The sequence below is a fragment of the Anopheles stephensi genome, chromosome 3 (genome assembly GCF_013141755.1).
Source record: "Anopheles stephensi strain Indian chromosome 3, UCI_ANSTEP_V1.0, whole genome shotgun sequence".
NCBI lineage: Eukaryota > Metazoa > Arthropoda > Insecta > Diptera > Culicidae > Anopheles > Anopheles stephensi.
This window is the reverse complement of record NC_050203.1, coordinates 9159868-9181750: the sequence shown is the minus strand read 5'-3', so window position 1 is coordinate 9181750 and position 21883 is coordinate 9159868. Positions and strand designations below refer to the sequence as shown.

The window sequence follows — 21883 nt, the reverse complement described above, 5'->3', positions numbered from 1 at the left end:
GAAGTAACCGTGGCGTGTATGCTTTGTTTGGGCTGTTGTGCCAATTATGGTGTTAGTGAGCCATGATACTATTTGTTTGGGTTAGTATGACATGCGTTAAGCTAAATTTGCTCGAAACTGTACCTTATTTGGCTCATTTTCTATTAGGAAACACTTTTAAATAGCATTCCTATACGAAAACACCTGCAAGCTATGCAATGCGCAATACAGCGATGAATACTCGAAAATGCTCCACAGCGATTCTATCTTTTTTATTAGAAAAGCATTGCAAAAAATGCTCTCCATCGCGATGTTTTACGATAGATTATTAAGGATAATACCAATGGACGGTACGTTGGTCTAGGTGCTTCGCTCCGTAGCCCACCTTATCTTGACGCAGGCATCTCACGTGGCGCCATAAATTGAAGCCATTTATAATTGGGGCGAGGTTTAATTTCAACCTCCGCACGATTGTGGCACGAACTGGAAAATGGTTTTATGTTTGGGAGTTTGGCAAAGTAAATTGCAACTCAAATTACCATCACCATGGTAGCAAACGCCTTCTTCAAGCGCTGGCTTCGTCGGGCACTCGTCAGCACGGAGACTTTGATCTATTTGACAGCCGTCTATGAGTACATGGTGCATTCGGCGTTGGTGTGCTTTGGAGTGCTCTACAATACTTTTAAGAATGTTGTAGGAAAAAACAACGCTACGAGACAAGATTCCTGTACATAAATCCAAGCATTTGATACACTTCAACCGTACTGGCTGCATATTTCAACGAAGGAAATTGATACCGTAATAGAAATTAGATTAGAATTCCATCAAACCCTCCAGCTGATGTCGTCCACTGCATCTCTTTGCTAGGGCTTCGAACATCGATCGGACAACGCTCTATCGGCAAACAATCAATGGCTGTAGCCATCGGTAGAGCTAGCCCGTGCAAACTTGTTTCAAATCGATTACCTATCACAAAACTTCCGAAACGTTCCGAAACACTAGGCTCCGACTGTCAAAGTTGTACAGAGTTCTAATTACATCAAATTGTGGTCCGAACACAGCACGCCGAATGATGACGTCGTAAAACGTTCGAAGCGAAACATCGTCCTGTAAAACTTTCCAATAGCGGTAGCGAACGCCCACAAACTTGTACCTGTACGACTTGGCATTTCTTGCGTCAGAATAAATGTGTGTGTGTACACGTGTAAGCAGCACGCGTGTGTTGTGAATAACAGATTGCTCTCGTCAGATGTTTTACGCGGGCTGCGGGCTAAAGCAGCACAAGAAGCGAAGGTCGGTGATGAGTGCGTTCCGGCTACGCATGATACGGGAAATGAAACCGCGGAAGAAGCCTCCCATCAGGTTCAGCACACTTACGGGCGAGCATTATGCAGTAATCTGGATGGAAGCGCGTAGGATTAACAGTCCCTGGAAGTGGTTGGGCCGAAGCACACGGACTTAGGAAGATATCACGTTGATTGGCCTGATTGTTGGGACAGAAAGAGAGATGGAGATTCATTCTAACCATCATCAACTGTCCAAAATGGTAGTCCACAATCATCCGGGGAGTTTGAAGGCGTTGAACTTGCTCCATTAGCGTTGGGTTGCCACGGCTGGTTGTTGAGCTTGTGAGTGAAGGACTCGCTCGTGAAGTATCTTGCTTTATCGATCTGTGGCGTGAGAAGTTGTTTATTGTTTGATTTATGACCTCCGCGAGAGAGATGTGGTTGTGGTTGTTATCTTGGCACAGGGACATCGAAACAATAGTCACGGGAATTTAGATACTGACCAATGCCAACGAACCAAGGAACTTCAGATAAACCGTCTTTTGTATGTAGCCCCGGGGGAAATATTTTAACTAAATTTATGAGATTCACTTAAAACCAGGGCGAAGGCTTTCGCCTGTGAACTAGATAATGGATGTTCTCGGTAAACTTTTGGATATTGCTTCCTGCTAAACAGACCATCTACGTAGCATTACAGGCAGCTAGAAGCTATCCCAGAACCGACCGAGAAAGCGCCTGCAAAAGATTCCAGTAAAGTTGATGTAATGCATAAGATAGCATCATTACAAGAAGATGATAGGATATTCTATATCCTACAGCACTTTTCAGTACAGCACGGAGACGGGAGCTTCCTGTCAAACTGTTTTGCATCGACCAAATCGACCTTACCGGAAACGCCCGAGAGTTGAAAGTGAAGTTTTGCTAGCTCATTTTACTTTCCCCATCCATTGCCCTCTGCGGAGGCAAACTACCAATATTTGGCCCGCCGAGCAGTGTGCCGGGAAGGTAAAGGTCATGTGCAACTTAAAACGTTATCCTCCTCCGTAATTTGGAACAATGTCATGGAATCGGTGGTTGAAGGTTCGCTGTGGCCCGAGGGTAAAGTTTGGACCCCCTGGTTTCAGTTGTTATGTGGTTAGTGTAAATTCTGGCGTCCAGTCTCGACAGCCGACAGGTTCCGGAAGGTTCGGATGCGCACTTGATTTATCTTCAACTTTACAGCACCAAATTGTCCTAATGAGCGGCTGCGTCGGCTGTGTCCAAAGTTGTGTAAAAAGTAAGTCTGAGAGGAAGACCGAGCTAGGGCAATAACCAAGAACGACGACTACTTCTCGTGAGAGGGTAATCCATAAATTAGTATTCTATCATCCTTTTTGTAGAATGCTTGATGCAATGTACCGGATCGGCAAGGACCGGAGAATGAATTGACTGCTATACGGGCGCTCGCAACGGAATTACTGCTCCCGATTTTCAAAACGATACACCCGACGGAAGAGCAAGAGTTTTATGGAGCACCCCACCGTTCGCCCACCCGTAAAGGACACACGGGAACGAGTAAATCTGACTGCGAGTATGAATGGGAAGATAAATTGGGCACCCCTTTCCCGTTCCTGCTAACCGACCGGGGAAAGTTATGAGCATTCGTTGGCCGAATCGAAATTAGCCACTGAAGCACCTGGAAAGATAACATTGAGAGCGGAGTCTATTCTATTTACTTGTCGTTGCAGCATGTAGCTGAACTCGGACACGGTGTTCTTCTTGGTGGCTGGTTCCATCGTTGCTTGGTTGCTGGCCCTGCTTCCGGCGCAAACTAACCGTCCCAAACAAATAAAAGCAAGGGCCGTACGGGGTGATCCTTTTGCACTGGAGCACGATCGATGATGCACAACACACAGGCAGCACTTAATTATGATTCGGTTTTAGCGTCGGTTTGGTTTTCTAATCACGCACCGCGCGGGTAAAGGGCACATTACGGGTACGGGCCACGAACGGGAGAATTGTGCACGAACGCCCATACACAGAACACGTCGACATACGCCCGCACTTGCATTTCACGCCACGAAAGAAAGCCACTCACTTGCACCTGCTGGTCTGATCTGACCGTCTGCCTAAATGCCACCGTTTGGGGAATTATCGTGCCGGGTCGGGATAGTAGAGCTGGAAGCTCTAAGGCTGTTCGACCATGTCACAGTGAAGGTATGCCGAGCCCCGGTTTAGTGGTCTTGGGTCGCTTAAAAACGGTCCCGAGGGTCACATCAGCGGACCAATCGTACCGAGCCCTTTCGCAAAAGACAGCCAAGCATGGCGACGTTAGCTGGGGATTTGTCGTCGACGTGACACTGACGACATAAAGGAAGCAGCTAATGCGATGCGAACTGTCGTGGCTGTATAATTGGATGGTGGGAATGTATTTACATTATCTTTTGGTGGATCTTCCCACTTAGTAGGTAGTTAAACTATCAACAGCTAATATTGGGCGCCGCAACACTTTTCACACACAAACACTACACGCACTGAAGAAGAAGAGCTGCACTGGACGACCGTCTCGTGGCGTGGGACCGATGGATAGGTCAGGACACACTTCAGGACTACAGGTCGTACTGGAGTCGTGCAGGACCTAACGAATGTTCACCGGAACACACGTCCGCACGCGACGAGGCTTCACTGCAGTCTACCTATCTTGTTGGTATCTCCTTGGCCGTGAAGTACGCGTGAGACTAGCGTTCTGCCATGACGACGAGTGCTGCATGCAATGGTACGCTCATCCTACGCTAGGATCCACGCAATCAGGTGTCACACTCACAGCACGGCATCGTGGGCATTTTCCCGGAGATGCCGATTATGAGCGCGTGCGAGAGAGAACGAGAGTGCCTTGGAGGCTCTCACCGTTTGGGGCGATTGTTGTTGTGCGTTGGTTGTGTTCCCATCGGTTCGAATCTGGCTCTTTCGTCTGGCCGGAAACCGAACCTGGAGCTCGGGCGTGCATCAGGCATCTGTTTACGGACGACTGGACGATGCGATTCCAGGAGCGCACCAAGCCAAACAGAGACAGCAATCGAGCGTGCGCAACAGTGTGCGGTGGGTAGTGGAAGTGTTTGATCTTGACATTCAAAATACGTAGGGAATACGCTGAAGTCAAGGGTGTCGAAGGCGTATCGTTTTTAGATGTAGATTTTTTTTTAAGATTCATTTGTATTGTAGCACGTGCTGAAATATCTTCTGCCGGGTATGATCAAACCAAAATTAAGCAAAACCACCCTCACGATCTTAACTTTTAGAAGAACAAAATAAAGCAATTGAAAATCGGCATTATAACCAAATTTTCATGATTTTGAAAATTTAGGTGGCGTTATTCTATTGCCCATAGCTGTACAATGGTATACAGGTAGCAGAAGAGAACGCCGGTCTTCCTATGAGAGGACCGGGGTTCAAATCCCATCCAGTCCGTCTCCCCGTACGTAGGGCTGACTACTTTGTTACGGGTAAAATCAAGTCACAGAAAGCCAGAAATGGCGGCAGGCCAAGCACTCTCGAGGTTGTAGGCAATGGAAGAAGAAGAAGAACAACGGTCAAAGTTACTATAAGAAAATCAACGTTAAAATATTTTTTAATATAAAAAGGGCTTACTAAGCTGTTTGATGTTCGATTTGATTATTGTTTTGTGACTTTTTTCGCTCATAAATTAATAAACATTGTTTTATATCGTAAAATGATTGTTTTAACATTAAACAAGACAATCTATCGAATTGTTCATTGGGGAGAGACATATCGCAAGCTTTTTCAAGCTCCGGGAGCTTGAGCTTTATTAGAGCTTTTGGTGAGCTTTCAACTGGGTGCTTTTTCAAGCGCCTGCATGTGGAGTGGGGTAAATCTTTCCAGTGACCATGTCATTGACCTGATTTATTTATTTTCCACAATAAATAATTTTAATATGTCTCAATATTATGTTAAACACTATATGAAACAATTTAAATTTAAGTAAAAGAAGCATTAATTAACTAGAAATATAAATAAATAAATAAATAAAAGAAGCATTATTTTTCTTCGATGTACTTGTTTTTGACATACATTAAATGTGAAGGGTACACCCCGATCACGCTGTCAATGTCACGAAATTAAGCTAATTGTTCTCATGATCGTTAAGCCGGAAAGCATATCAACGCGCGGTGTGCCCGAAGTTGCATTAAAGTGAAATTTTTCGATCATTAATTCCACATGCTGTACAGCCTTCAGCCGTTTCATAATGCAGATAATTGCTAGTACCAGGCAGCATCCAAGCCGTACAATATTGTGCCCATCTCCTGAAGCGATCGATCTTATGAGCCACTCCATCGGCAACGCACAATTAGCCGAACAGTTGATGGTCATGGTCAAATCTTTTGAGCTTCGAGCCAGACTGGTGGTAAGAAACAGAAACACTATTAACACACCGCACACACCTGCTAAAGTGGTTGTGTGTTTGTTTTGACCAGTACAAAGTTCACTTGCCACAGCCTGCCCTCTCACGACACCCTCCTATTTGCACGTGGTTCAAGCAGAACGTACTGTTTTTTGCCGATACGCAGCTATTGACGGAACTTGAAGCTGTCTGTGGTCTAACAACATCTGCCCACAAAGCTACCAGCGTAAAACAACTATCAGACGTTCGCCAGGACACACTCCCTTGGACAAAAAGCTCCAGTACACTGTTTTCGCAGGGCCAACGCGCTTGACGAATTGTGTGCTGCTTATCGAATGGGCAGACACTGTGTGGCGTATGTAATTGCTCGCATACATCCGCTGCGATAATTCATTGTCATCTATCAGATCTTGCCAGCCTACCGACGTCATTGTGGGTTCTTCTGTACCACCGAGTGCGCTACAAATAGCCCCAAAAATCCCAAAATGTCTGTTCCTCCAACACCAAGCCATCCCACCACTCCGACGCCGGGTTCACGATTCAACACGGACCATTCAAACTTCAATTGCGTTTCTGTCGATGAAGCGCAACCTCGGCGACAAAAAAAAAACGGGGAAGAAACGGGTTGTAAAGCTGGAGGATGCTTACAGAAACTTTTTGTTTCTTCCCCGCTAGCCATGGTAACAATTGCGCTCGAGGTACAAATTGTCTGTAAACGAGCAAATTGATCAGTCGGTAAATAATAATCTTCACAGGCGCGTCATCAGACGCGTCGTAAATACGCAAAACCCGAACCGACCGACCGGGGGAGGTGTTTTTTTATGTCAGGTTATAAAATTAAGCATACAATCCGGAGTGGAAGGTGGGTTGAATTTTTGGTTTTTGAGTCCAAAAAACTAGTCATCGAGGATAGATCTGTTTAATAATTTCCCCTTAAATGTAATAAACATTTTTATAGCACATTCTTTGCACACATGTCGCAGGTGTTTTAGCAGAGACAATGAGCTGTCGGAGCTTTTGAAGCGTGTGCCGAATGTAAGACACCGCCCAGAATACAGGAAACACAATAAACACTAACAATTACAACGGTGCTTACACCGAACGACACTATTCAACTGGTCGAGCACCGGCTACTGCAACTGCTCAGGTCCGGTTCGTTACCGTGTCCTTGTCCTCGGTGTAAGATCCGTTGTTCTAGGCGTGCGTGCCGGATCACAACAAGCAGTCACCTACACTGGTTCTCTTACGCCAGTGTGATAGATTAACGGCGTTTGTTTGCTAATTAGTGATTAATTGCACTACGATCCATAGCCGGCCGGTGGGACATACTAGCAGTCTTCAGCAGTCGGCGTAATCTACCCGCCTGATTGATGGGAGGATCACAATCCAGGGTTGCAGTAGCTTCAAGCTGAGCTTCAAACAAGAATGCTTCCTGATTAGTGATATGCGTGATATAACTCCAACACGAACGGTCGATAAGGTTTCCACAGCCGGAGGATCATGGCTTGGAGGTTCTGGCAAAGGTCTTCCGACCTCCATTAGTTACTGTTAAGAGGTGTTCTAATTGTTACAAGCCGTTCAAGTTCCTACCGTAAGATGCAGCTCACCTAAGTGAGGTGTAATGCAATGCTCCTTTGCGCTTCTTGTTAGGAAAACATGATACATGATTCATTTGCACAGCCACATCCATCTCGTACCGATGCGAATGACCGATACACTGAACGTTCTGGGCGACACACACGGCTCTAATTTTCATTCACTCCACCGTGTGAATTTACTGTTTGCTTAACAGTTGTTTTTAATCGCTATTTAAACGCCCACACCTTCGTCCGGCAGCTGCCACAGGGGAGGGTTTGCGTGTGACTTCAACTGCACACGATCGCATACCTTACCGAATGTGGTGATGACGAACAATACGCACAGTGCGTTTCAATAGCCGTCAGAGATGCATTTGGTGTCGGTTAGCAGGTGAGAGGAAAATTTTACACAGGGAAACGTAAAATCCAACTATATTCCCGTGTCATTCGAAGCTAAAATTGCTGAGACGTGCCTGGAAATGGTATTAGGTTGCAAAGTTGCACAGAGCTGCGGCTATTCTGGAAAGCGGGAAACCCCGCAACATTATTCATGGACGAATGAGCTGAGATATATGAGAATCCTGATAGTGATGTGATGCGTGCTTATAAGATTAAGCTAAGATTAAGGATAAACCAAAGTTCTTGGAATTTCTTGATTGTGATTACAGATGCTATTATTCACCGAAAATGAAGATAGTCTCATTGACCTAATAGAGACATCCATCAGTTCCTTACAATGTGTTAAATAGATCGAAGAGGAACCAACGATCGCCAGCATGACACAACGTTCAGTCTTTCTTCCATACATTGCAATCCTATCAATCGATGTTACGATTTCTTCCTGGTTCCCTTGCACCAGTAATTGAAAACACCCATGTGCACTGACACGCTACAGCCCCGGACTACAGCCAACGTGTCGCGAACAGTCGCATACAATCCCAACCCCGTCGTCATTTACGTCATTCACTGAACCGGGTGCCGACATGAGGGTGATTTCGCGAGCAGGATCACCGCGGAGGTCTGATCGCAACATCGAACACTGACGTACATATTGGTCAGCAATTTTCTGGCCCTTCTCGGTTTGAAAGCATTTCCTAATGGACACTCTTCCAATCTCTGGGGACCGGCGAGGCCCGTTTGAAGTGGGCATGACACTACTAAGCAACGAATGTAAACACAGTCCTATCTTCCCTTGAAGAAGCTGGAAGGGATTTCCAATCGAAAAACGGTGACATGATTGGAATAGAAGGTTTACTTCCGGGGAACTAGGGAGGGGTCTGATTGGGTAAAAAGACTCATGGCGCTCCAGTAAGTGTCGGTGCTCTTGACTGAACAGCCGATGTTCTTACCCATCTTACCCATAAAGATCCACCGAACATCGAACGCCTCACACTCACGCACGATCATACGTACTCGATCGACGTAATTGTGAGGCGATTGTTCGGCACGCACATCCTCATCCATTCTAGCACCGCAGTACCGCGATACATACAAACGCGATCGCGGCTGTCTGTGTGCGCGAAACTAACCTGCAGCACGTACGATCAGTTGGTTGGTGCTTCGGTAGGGTGGGAGGATGGACAGGAAAGGATCGGGTACTTGATCGGCCGTAGCGGAAGGTGGAAGTTGGTGTACCGTACTCTCGGCTCGGTGGTAGCTGGAAGGTGAAAAATGAAATTACCGCTCAGCTGTGGCCAGTACAGTGAATCAGCTCGAGCCGTGCGGACGCAAATTTCCCGTGATCCTTCGCTGCAACTCGGTACACGCCTGAAGTTATACTCGGTCTCGGTGTGTGCGTTAAGTCATCGATCGGCCACTGTAAACGGTAATAGTCTGCGGTAATGTCGGCTTAGTGGGGGGCTTTTTTGATTAAAGACAGGCGCGTGTTTGTGGTGTAATCGTGACTGTTATCGTGAATTTATTTGCGGTTCGTTTTGAAAATAAAAAAAAACTAAAGCGCTAGAGAAATAGTGACAGTATGTGCGTTGAATAATTTAAACCGAGCGTGGTCTAGTGTAAGCGAAACATGAGCGCACTTTATTTACCGCACGCAAAACATGTTGAATATTAAAATAATTATTTGGTATTAAATTTGAAATGAACGAAAAAGCGATAAGAAAATTTAGTTAAGTCGTAGATGATGTAAATTGTTTGGTAAAGGTGTAGTGAAAGCTTAAACAAACCAAAGCCGATCATAAGGCCCATTGAAAGTGTTTGTTCAATGATATAATAGTCCCTTTAAGCAAGGTGCGACTGAGCTGGCCACCAATTATGGATCCAGGAGAGGCATCTGCAGGCAGCTATAATGCAAATTGATTTAAAATATTTTCTAAAATCACACACTGCAAGTACTGTCTCGCTCAATGTCTCTTGGACAGCTCAGGCTACACTCCCGGCAGTAAGTCAACTCAGTTCATATTGCGCGGTGCGTATGTACGTGGCCACGTGTGGTTCATACCTGTGCGGCGAAGAAAAGCGAAAGCGTCGTCAACAATTTCTGGCGCATTTGCTTTTAATTGTCGTAGCTGTTTGCATTTCGAATAAGGCGAAAACCATACCTTCTGCCGGTGGACGTCAGTTAGACTATAATTAGACGGGCACAGTTGAAGGGTGTGATGGTGGTTGGTTTGTGTGGTTTTCTGTGTGCGCCTCCGCCTATGAACGTGCGCTTAAGGTGAAAAGGGCGGGTATTTTGTCGTGTCGGCTAAATAGGAATTGAAAGTGAATTTGAAATGACATTAAAATGTGAGATCGGTAGCCGAACGACCTTTCGCTCGAACTCGGCGATCAAGAAAGTTCCAGCACTGATAGTCAGTTTTGAATTTCCCTATTTCATTGCTATCTTTCTCCCATTTTCCAGTGACTATACGCTTCACAGTTCAGAGTCAGTCAACCGCCACAGGACATATGACAGCAGCCAGTATGGATCTTCGAGCGAACGAAGAGACGGGCCACAACAACGAGCTGACGATGACGGAGGAGCGCAAGATAACGTCCACGCCGGTGATGGAGTTCTACCGCGACAAGTGTGTCCTGATCACCGGAGGTACCGGCTTTATCGGTCGTCTACTGATCGAGAAGCTGCTTAGGTAAGATGCGCCGATGCCGGATCCGCAATTACTCCATATAATTCTGGATCGTACTTAGAGGTTCTCTGTCAAGGCTTCGGCCAAACCATTTCTATCCCCACAATTCGCATTTGTGCTCCATTAATTATTCACCCGGCGAGGGGAGGTCTAACGCAACCCAAGCTCCCTGCACGCGGGCAAACGCGTTTGACAAAACGGGAAAGTCGATTTGCAATCAAAACGACAACGACAACGGCTGCCAGTTGGTGCGCCAAGGCGTGGAAGGTTTGTCGCTTTAATGTGCGGCTAGTGGGTAGCAGCAGCAGCAGACGTAACGCAATATCCCACCAGTTAGTAGCTAGCTACCGGTATGCAGGTGCATGGATGCGAACGACGTCATAGATTGTTGTTTACTACTTGCTGAGGTTGCTTTCTCAGAAACTGTACGTTGACGAGTCTGGGACATGATCGCAAAGAAAGTGAATGGTGGGGAGTTCCTCGTTCTCGTTTGGAAAAGTACCAGCCAGTTGCACGATTTCCGGTGTTCTAAGATTGGATATGCGATACTACGGTATCGCTGCATATGTCTTCTAACTCGCTCGTCTAGCGACAATTTTTACCAATTGTAAACACACTCTCCTGCTCACACTGCACGCTGTGAATCTGATGTGATAACGCAGTGCTAAATGGAAATGTAAATACAGCTGCTATTTCTAACTGTTGGAGAGTGTCACACGAGATCCGCTTCCCAGGCTGATCCCATGATCGGCTAGAGACACCTATGGTCACAACTAGAAGCTAATGATTTGTGATCGTAAAGTTCTGTACAATGCGCAGCACAGCGAAATAGTGGAGATCAAAAATTTGCGATCGAAAGTTTGTTCTTCCAACAGAACGCTTAGCACCATCGGTTGGAGCATGTTAGTGCTGCGTGCTCGAAGATGTTGAAGATGCAACATAGGAATGTTTGTACATTTGTGTGGATATTACTTCCGCTATTGGAGAGATATAATTCTTTCTGGCCGATATCTTGAAAGCACGCATAAAAAGTAGCATCGCACATCGTTAAATTCTGACCGTTTGATCTTGACGCAACCTTGGCTACTGCGGAGCTTTTTTCTCCCTGTTGCCGTGAGTGAACGTTGCTTCCGAGCGTGTACAAGTGTGAAGTACTTGTACCGCTGAGGAAGTATCGCCAATAATCCAAATTGAAGCCGTTACCTCATTAAGCCGTTCAATAGGGTTGGCATTATCTCTGCGAAGACTGTCCGCTAGATTTGTTTGGTCAGTAAACTGCAAAGGTAGGGATTTTTTTCTCTCTAACCTTCCCTTACGCTGGTGACCTTCGGAGGGTTCATCCGCAGACGGGTAAAGTGTCTGTTCGGAAGAAGACGGTTCGTCAATAAATATTAATTCTTTACTTTTGGTGAAGATATAAATCGGTCTTCTGTGATGAAAATGCTGGCAGCAGCGAAGAACTAAACAGAATAAATATTTCTGCATCCGAGCGTGTAATGCACCGGCTAATGTGAGGTGTCGTGGCCTGTGCGCAGCCAAGCTCGCCGATTAGGATAGAATGCCAATTAGCTAAGTGTAAACAGGTTTTACTGGACCCGCATAGCGATTCCCGCCAGAATATTACTTTACGCAATGCTAGTTACGCGTTCTAGATGGTGCTGATCTTTGGCAGGGTCTCGCTACTGCTGACATTTCTGGTGACAGGATTTCTGTGAGCACGGTAATGCGCAAATAATGAAGATGAGCTAGTCATCAGAATGAAATTGCAGAACAGTGCAGACGCCGAAGACGCTGCAAATGATGGTGTTCGTAATTTTTGTTTTTACTTCGCCCCATAATGGGTAGAGCTCCGGTGAGGAAGAAATAATGATTATTTTGCTTTTCTTTCATTACCGCAAACCGGTTCTTTTTGGCAGCCTCAACAATACTTCCTGCCATACGTCCAATAAGATGATCATACAGTACTACCCATGTTGGCACAATATTAGGTCGCCATTGTTGTGCAGTTTAGCGAACGAATGACGTAGATGAGGTAGCGATACACACACACAAAAAAACTCGAAGTCTCTTCCTAGTCCGCGAAATGGGGAAAGAACACCGGCCCCGAACTGCTTACTCACGATATCGGGAAGTGTTGGACGTGTTTTCTTTGGTCATTTGCACGAACCTAAGGAACGGCACTCGATTCCACAGCCGCCCCACTGGTGTGGATGGTCGGCACGAAGTGGTACGATTTTCTTTCGATCGCTTGGCGTCACCGAGGGACGAACCGGTGAAGGCGAAGTTCAAGTGCGTAAAAGTCAAGTGGAACCGACGAGTAATGAGGATGTGTGTGGTGTGGCTCGTGAAGCTCGTCATCGTCAGTTCTAGCAGTTTTGTGGCCGTCTTGCAGTGGTTTCTAATTCCGAATTAGAATTGATAATTTGATCTGGATCGGAAAGGGGAACCTGCCCGTAGAATTGATATGGCAGGAAGGGATTTACATTCGCTGCGGCAGGGTTCTTCGACTAGAAACTGTTTCATTTATTGGTGAACAGACTATTGTCCTTGATTTGAAATAATTGACTAAAATATTTCATTCCTCTCTCTCTCTCTCTCTCTCTCTCTCTCTCTCTCTCATTCAGAATTAATGTGCGACAGATTATCCTGCTTTCGAGGCCCAAGAAAGGCAAGACGGCGCAGCAGCGTTGTGACGATCTGTTCAGCAGCATCGTGTTTATGAACCTGAAGAAAGACTGCCCCAACTTCGTCGATCGCGTCAAGCTGGTTGATGCGGATCTGCAGCATCCTTCGCTCGGGCTGTCGGACGAATCGATCGAGTACATCGTCAACAATGCGCAGATTGTGCTGCACGCTGCCTCGGACGTCCGCTTCGATCAGGCGCTCAAGAAAGCGATCGAGGTGAATGTGCGGGGTACGCGCGATCTGCTCCGTATCGCGGAGAAGATCGTCAATCTGGAGCTGTTCGTGTACATCTCCACCGCGTACTCGAACTGTCCGCAAGGGTTGATCAAGGAACAGTTCTACACGCCACCGTCCGAGCCGGAGAAGATGATCCAGCTGGTGGAAGCGATGGACGAACGGTTCGAGGAGCACATGAACAAAACGGTCAACGACTTCATTCACCCGTGGCCGAACACGTACGTCTACACGAAGGCTCTCACAGAGGACGTCGTACGGCAGTACGGTGAGCTGCTTCCCAATCGCCGTCGTGCGTCCATCGATTGGTGAGTGGTTCTACCCACAGCGGAATTGGGCTGGAGTGTCTTTCAACGCCTAACCTCTGTTTCCCGCTCCGTGTTCCTACAGTGATCGCCACCAACGAGGAACCGATCGGCGGTTGGACGGACAACATCTACGGGCTGAACGGTGTGATTGCGGGCATTGCGCTGGGCATCATTCGCATCATGCACGTGGATGACAACAACAAGGCGGACATCATACCGGCGGACATTGTGGTGAATGCGGTGCTCGCGGCCGGATGGCAAACCTACGTAGAACGGTAAAACACTTTCGCACTTCCGCAACCGCAACGGGCGGTCCGCTGTAAAGGCACTGAAGTTTGTTCGCTTTTTTTGACGAAGGCAGTTTTATCTATCATCACCTTAGGAAAAGTGATCGGCCATTGCCGGAGGCGAAAACGAACGGGGAGCTCAAGGGTGTGGCAAAGCCGCGGACCAAAATTTACAACTGTGTCACCGGAAGCGACAATCCCATCTCGTACCGTAAGTGTGTTCCGTGTGGGAAAGATTTGGCTTTGTGAATTGGGCTTGTTCTAATGGTCTTTGTTGTACGAAAATAGAAAAAATCTACGAGTACTCGATCGAGGTGGGCAAACACTGTCCGCCGAAGAAATCGCTCTGGATCGTGTGCCACAATACGACGACGAACAAGTATTTGTACGAGTTCTACAAACTGATCTACCATCTGCTGCCAGCGTTGCTGATTGATACGTACCTGCGAGTGATCCGACGTACACCAAGGTACGAGAAAGATTTTAGCATTGTTTGGATCTGTTATAATTTTGCATTTTTGTTATCAATATTTCAGAGTTATGGACCTTTATAGAAAGGTGCACAAATTCGCTACGGTTATCGAGTACTTTGCCAACGGCCGATGGACATTTGAGAACGACAATATGAAGTCGCTAAGAGATAAGTACGTCATCTGCATACACGAAGAAAAGTCGCAAGATCTCACAGCAACATTCCCCATTTTGCAGACTATCTCCCGATGATCAGATCATGTTCCCGTGCAACATCAAGAAGATCGAATGGGCCGACTACTTCTGGACGTATATTCACGGGCTTCGCAAGCACATCGCCAACGAACCGCTCGAGAACCTGGACGAGGCGATCAAGCGTCACAAGCAGATGCGGATAGTGCACTACTTCATTCTGGCGGCATATTACTCCGTGTGGGCATTGCTCTTCTACTACCTCTTCAAAGCGGTGGGCATGTTGGTGTTCTAAACCACCCTTAATTGACATCAAGGATTGTCCCAGGGATTCGATCGAGACACACAAGCCCACACACGCACACACACCAAATGGACATCATTTCGAATGGCTTTCAGCTGGGAGGGTCGGGTATTTTTAAATGTTAAGCGAGCCATTTTAAGCTGACAACTGAGTGCGGGCGTGTGTGTGCGCTTGGGTGCCACACTCAATGTCTGTGCTGTACAAAACCGAAGCGAAGGATACGGTGAATTTGGACATGATTTCTTCTTCTTGTGGGAAGAATCGGACCTAAATGTGCATCTACCACCGTAGCAATACTGTTGAGTGTAATGTGTTTTATTCTTATTTTCGTGTACATAGAAAAGAAGACTTAGGAAAATAAAGAGATACATCTTACGGTAATCGGAAAGTCAAGTGTTTTTGTTGTTGTATTTAACAGAGAAAACATCATATGAACTTTACCAGTAAACCTACTTTGAATTCTTCGATATGTAGTGTAATAAAACCCTCAGAAATGTGTCAATTTAGCGTGATAAAGCAACAATTGATTCAATGATGCTTCTCTAAAGTAGTTTATTTAGAGGGTCTCCTAATTCGCATGCCCTTTAATATAGTGTTTGTCGTTTGAGATTGTGAATGGTATTTTTCAATATATTTAAATTCAAAAAGGTTCCCTCTGCTGATAACTGTTCAGCAAAAATAAGAGTCACCCTGTGCTATCCACTTCGTAACGGCATGCAATCAGCAGCACGCTCCTTGTATGCCATTCGGCGATCATCACTTGGCCTACATTTAGGCGCACAACAGAAGGATTCGAAAGAGAGCTTGCTCAAGCGCCTTTCCCGGCCCACCCATTCACTGGCGCGTGTTCTAAGTACCGACTGCCCACACCCAAGACACACGGGCCCTTCCGCACGGTACAAGCCCGTGCGAGAGTTTTGTCCGGGAGACCTAATTTAAAATGAAAAACAAACACAGCGCCACACGCCGTAAACGCGTGCGTCACGCAGCTGTAACCTTTTTACAATTCGGCCGAGGTCTGTAATTAATTACGGATAAAACACTTCAAATTGCTCGCATGCGTACGAGCGGCCATCAGTAATTGTTTGCTACGCGTGGCGACAACTAGATCACTTCGAGCACACTTCCGTCGGCGTATCGGATTACCACGCGATCAGCGATGAGCTTGCAGGAGTTTAAGGAGAACCATTCGGCGGTGAAGGATTTTTACGAAGGGAAAACCATTTTCCTCACCGGTGGGAGTGGGTTTTTAGGCAAGCTATTTATCGAAAAATGGATCAAGTATGAGTGCTATTAATACCGACCGCGTGACACACGTTGCTAATCATCTTCGTTCACTCCTGGTAGGTGTGGTGTGAAAGAGATTCTTCTACTGTTGCGCTCGAAGAAAGGCATCAGTCCGGAGGAGCGTCTTAAAGCACTGCTGAAGAAGGAAGCAGTGTTTGTGAACTACCAGCAGCAACCGGAACTGTACATGTCGAGGCTGAAGGTGATTGAAGGAGATATCAGCAAGCCAGGGCTAGCGATCAGCAACGACGATCTGGACTACGTGATCAAAAACACCAACATAATCCTACACTCAGCGGCCGATGTGAGGTTTGACGAGTCGTTGAAGGAGTCGGTGGAGACGAATGTTCGCGGAACGGATCATTTGCTGACGATCGCGGAAAACTGCGAAAATCTTGAGGTAGGTGGAGAGAACCAGCGTGAAGCTTAGAGAAGATAATCCCAATGTGTCATTTGGTGTTTTGGTTAGGTTTTCGTTCATGTATCGAGTGCATTCTCGCAATGCATTCATGCGACTGTGGAAGAAAAGTTCTACAAACCCAACATCGATCCTCTGAAGCTGATCAAACTGGTCGAAAACGAACCGCACCTGGATGGGTTTGAAGCTGTGTCGAAGAAGATAGTTGAACCATGGCCGAACACGTACGCATTCACGAAGGCTCTCGCGGAGGAAGTCGTCCGGCAACGACGCGAAAAGCTGCCTATCGCTATCGTTCGTCCGTCGATTGGTGAGGGAAATTGGAAAGAAGACCGCCCGAATGTTTGTCTCAAATTAAATTGTGTAATTGTTTCCCTTTCCTTCTAGTCACTTCAACCTACTCTGACCCAATCCCCGGATGGACGGACAACTTTTACGGGTTTAACGGTGTGGTGAGTGGTGCCGGTACAGGTGTGCTGAGAATCTTCCACATCCACGACGAATACAAAGCCAACATTATTCCGGCGGATATAGTGATCAACGGCACGTTGGTAGCCGCGTACTACGCAGCCAAACATCCACAGGAAGAGAACGTATTCAACTGCACGATGGACGAGAACTATACCACGTGGGGTGACATCCGGAACGATTGTCTCTCGCAGAAGGGTGTTGTGGCGGTGAAGAAGTCCCTCTGGATACCAACGTACAACACGACCCGGTATTACTACGTGGCTAGCTTTCTGCAGATCTTCTACCATCTGATACCGGCCGTGTTTTTCGATCTGGTCATGCGCTTCCGCGGAGAAAAGCCACAAATCTTGCGGACTGTACAGGAAGGTGCACCGCTTCTCGGATGTGCTGCGATTCTTCACGAACCATCAGTTCCAGTTCGCAACGAAACGTATGCGCCACGTGCTCGACGGGATGGAAATTGTCGATCGGTATCTGTTTCCGTGTGATATGAAGTCGGTGGTCTGGAGTAAGTTCGGTGTGAATCACATCCGGGGCTGTCGGGTGTATTTGCTCGACGAACCTTGGGATACGAACGAGGAGGCACTGCAAATTCATAAACGTCGTCAGCTGATACATTGGGGCATGCTGGGCGTGATCTACTCGTGCTATGTGCTGGTTGCGCTGAGGTTGCTGGAAGCGGCCGGTGTGCCAGATCTGAGAAGCTTCGTAGGTTGCACGGAATATTCTAGCATTTACTAAAGGAAAAACTGTGTCCCGTTTGTTTACTTGTCAAGCAATAAAAGTTCACCTAATTTCGTAATAAAATTGTTTTATTTGTAAATAACATGCCAATTATCTGTGCGTAACACATTAGTTATACTATTTTTAAACCGAAAGCTTGTAATGAAGCTCAAAATAGCGTTCGAATCGGAATGCACTGTACGATTTCCTGATCCAGAAGGTTATTCTGCCATTGGACTTGATGCATGCTAATTAACTGAACGGAAATCGAGTGCGTAAACGATCGTAAGTGCTTTGACCTCCCAAATTCTCGTCGTGTTGAGAACTGTGGTGTGAAAGGTACCGGGTAGAATCGATGGCGTGTTGGTGTTGTTTTGCATTATTTAACCAACGTTTACACCATGTGTTTGAAATCCAACACGGAAGAACAAGCCATTACTACTTCATTTTGTTGGAATAACATTGGATTGTACGGCGTTACGCTTTGACTTGGTGGTGTGCAAGCTTGATTAGAACTTTTAGCAGAAAATGTTGGTATTTTTGTTCAATGCCTTTAAGTACTTCGGTTTGAATATCTTTAGATCTTTAGAAGTATATCGAAGAATTTGCGCAGGAAAGGCTCATTGAGGTGTATTAAATAAAGTTGAATATGTTATTCCAATATGACTTGCCTGACTTAGCTCAATACATAGAATCCAACCACAAATAGTTGGGAATCGAGCAAGACTTCACAATCAACACCACAGAACCGATTCCTAGTCTTCGTAAAGCACCGCTTGACAATGCCAAACGAAGAGCCAAAGAAAGCAATCACAAAAGCCACGAATGTTAATGAACTCTAGGCCGGGGGAGAAAAAAAACTCGCCAGGCTTATAATTAAACTTTAAACATCGGTCACAGTGCACTTTTGGGTGCAGTTGCAGTCTGCGCCAGCAATTCCGGTAGTTGCCATTTGTGCGCCCAGCCGGTGTGTTGTGTCATCGTTGACCATGGTGAGCTTGGAAGAGTTTCGTGCGTACCGTTCACCGTTGAAGGATTTCTACGACGGCAAGTACGTGCTGCTAACCGGTGGCAGTGGATTTCTCGGGAAACTCCTGATCGAGAAGCTAGTCAAGTGAGTTGGGGATGTGCTATGTAAGAAGAGTGCCTTTTAATGAAAGCATGTTGATGACTTCAGATGCAACGTGGCGGAAATTCTGTTGATCCTGAGACGGAAGAAGGGAATCAGTCCGAGTGAGCGCTTGGAGCAGCTGCTCGGGAAGGAGGCTGTGTTCGTGAACTATGTGACCGATCCTGAGCTGTATCTGTCAAAGATTCGACTGATTGAAGGTGATATCAGTGAGGTAGGAGTTGGTATCTCCAATGATGATCTGGCGTATATTTACGAGCGCACAAACATCATCGTCCATGCTGCGGCCGATGTGCGCTTCGACGAATCGCTTAAAGAGTCAATCCAGACGAATGTGCGTGGAACGCAGGAGATGTTAAGGATTGCCGAAGGATGTCGCAAGCTTGAGGTGAGCTTTGGTTTTAAATTACTCCAGTCTAACTTACTAAAAGGTCTCCGGAACTGTTGATATTTCTTCAGATATTCACCTACATCTCGACGGCCTTCTCCCACTGTGTGTTGGGCGTTATCGAGGAGAAGTTCTACGAACCTCCACTCGATCCGACCGTTCTGATCAAAGTGTCCGAGAAAGAGGACGATGTGGATAACTTTGAGCTACTTTGCAAGAAGATTATCGAACCGTGGCCAAATACTTACGCCTTTACAAAGTCTCTCTCGGAGGAGATTGTGCGACGGTACAAGAGCAAGCTGCCAGTAGCGATCATTCGACCCTCGATCAGTATGTATTCTAGGGATCTCTAGGCAAGGTAAGGGCTATCTTAATACATATGACCCTTTACAGTCACAACAACCATGAAGGACCCGATCCCCGGCTGGACGGATAATCTGTACGGTTTCAATGGAGTGGTTTGTGGTGCAGCTACCGGTGTCCTGCGGATATTCCACATCCACATGGACTACAAGGCCAGCATTGTGCCGGCGGACACGGTTATCAACTCGACGCTTGCCGTCACCTGGTACGCAGCCAACAATCGCGAGGAGGACAACGTTTTCAACTGCACCACCGACGACAATCCAGTGAGCTGGCGTGAAACTCAACACCGGCTGGAAGAGTGGAAGGATCGCATTCCGTTCGACAAATCACTGTGGATAACGACGTACAACACGACCCGCTTCAAGCTGGTGGCGGACATTTTGTCCATCTTTTACCACGTGCTTCCGGCACTCTTGTTCGATGCGATACTGAAAGTCCGTGGACAAAAACCGCAGGTACTTAAGCTTTACCGTAAGGTGCACCGGTTCTCGGCAGTGTTACGATTCTTCACCAACAACGAGTGGTGCTTCCGAACGGGGCGTATGCGCCGCGTGCTGGATGCGATGGCGTCCGAGGACCAGCAGTTCTTCCCCTGCGATGCAAAGCGATCCAGTGGAACGATTTCTTAGACCATCAGATAAAGGGATTGCGGCAGTACCTGATGAGAGATCCGTGGAGTACGCTGGAGAAATCGTTGAAGCGTCATCGGATGCGGATCTTTATGCATTGGTGTTTGGTTGGAGTTCTGTACACTGGCATACTGTACGTCGTGGTGAAGCTGTTGCACGCGTACGGGTTTATAGATTTCCAAGGATTGAATGAGAATGGTGTTGAGGAGTGCTCCGCGGAGGAAGTTGTGTGAAGAGTTCGGTTGAGGTTATGTAGTACGATCAAAGATCAATTCTAGGTTATGTCTTAGTCATGTTCTAGGCCTTAGTGTATCTGTGGTAAATGAATCAAACAATAATACGTTTAATAAAACAACAACATAATTCATTCCTTTTGGTGCTAATTAGAGTCATTTAGATCGCTCCCTGGAACTGCTGTTCCTCCTCAGTAATGGTGTGAAAATGGTTTGACATTTATTTAAATTCATCATTCGTCTTGTTATCAGCCCGCACTCCACAGCCACATCCTCACGCGAAGGTTCTTCTCTTCTTGGCTGGCTGGTTTTGCTCGTTAAAATGTCCAAACGAGGATTTTTCATGTCCAGTTTGTCTGGTCTGCTTGAACAAAATGCGTGCCTACGTTACTTAACTCTCGCGATGCGTGACAGCGGAAGATCATGTCCCGGCCGGGACGTCCCCACGTCCGAAACGGTTGTCATTGTCAGCTTCTGCTGCTCCGTCTGCGCTTCTGTCTGGAGGTTCGCGTTTTTTCGGCCAAAACAAAACTGGTGGCCGTTAAGGGACTTTATTTTTCACGGTCATAAAATGACGAATGACGGACACCGGCCGGACATACGGTGTGGGACGAAAATTATCCTTTTGCTGCGATGATATAAAAATCTAATTCAACCACAGACGGGCCTCGTTCTCGTGCGACGCACCGGTGCGAAGGGTATAAGCAGGGATGAGTACGAGGAAGTTAATGATAGCTGTAATTGGCCGGGACTGGACGATAAAACCAGGGAGAAATTGATGCAATTGAAGGTCAAGATCAGCACGGTGCGCAGGTCTCGCCGGGAAGGGTGGAAAAGCACTGCGAATGTCACTCGAAAAAAGGCGGACGATCTAATGGTGCGGAGAAGCTGGACGGAACAAAAGAGACAGAGACGTGTCAAAAAGGCAACATTTTAATGAGACAAGTAAATTAAAAACAAGCAGGGCCCCTCACAACGGTAGCTTCCACGTGAAGATCATTATTTTGTTGCACGCGGGACAGCTGCACACCAAGGGATGCAAAATCGTCTTCTTGGTCAATTGCAAACCGCAAACCGGTAGGAGGAAAAAAAGGTGTAACATTTCCGAGCGATGTAAGAAGGCGAAAGGCGTTAGAAAAAGTTGCCAGACGGTCGCGTTTCACCCACCCAGTTTGCCTCTGCTAGAACCCCTTTGCCGACCCGGTGGTTGAGGGCTTCTGGGGTCTCTCTGTTCCAGTGTAGCCGAGAAGGTTAGATACCGAGCGAAAACCAGATCGTAGTTTCGGTGGGCTCGCCGTCTCGCCAAACCATGTCTGGCTTTGATCGAGTTAGGGGGTAGGAGGAGGGGGGGGGCGTGCGGAGGCAAGGGGGAGTATCTCTGGGGGGAGGAGAGGCTGAGTGCACCGATGTCTGGACAGGTCTGGACAGTCT

The 21883-nt window shown here is 46.8% G+C and overlaps 2 protein-coding genes and 1 pseudogene across 2 annotated transcripts in view; 2 read left to right on the top strand and 1 right to left on the bottom strand.

Annotated features, from left to right (window-relative positions):
* The window catches only part of LOC118513041 (putative sodium-coupled neutral amino acid transporter 11), a 28923-nt gene extending 24939 nt beyond the window's left edge, over positions 1-3984 (bottom strand). Inside the window, exon 1 of the mRNA XM_036058333.1 lies at positions 2981-3984. Coding sequence (XP_035914226.1) covers positions 2981-3040 — 60 coding nt within the window. The 5' untranslated portion in view covers positions 3041-3984. The remainder of the gene's footprint in view (positions 1-2980) is intronic.
* Positions 3985-8883: 4899 nt separating this feature from the next.
* On the top strand, positions 8884-17786 carry LOC118514463 (annotated as a pseudogene).
* Positions 17787-18625: 839 nt separating this feature from the next.
* Positions 18626-20586, top strand: LOC118513039 (fatty acyl-CoA reductase wat-like). Its single transcript, XM_036058320.1, is given in 5 exon segments — positions 18626-18821; positions 18885-19224; positions 19296-19554; positions 19618-20187; positions 20190-20586. Coding segments are annotated over 5 exon segments (1557 nt in total). The 5' UTR covers positions 18626-18696; the 3' UTR covers positions 20453-20586.
* The last annotated feature ends 1297 nt before the right edge of the window (positions 20587-21883 follow it).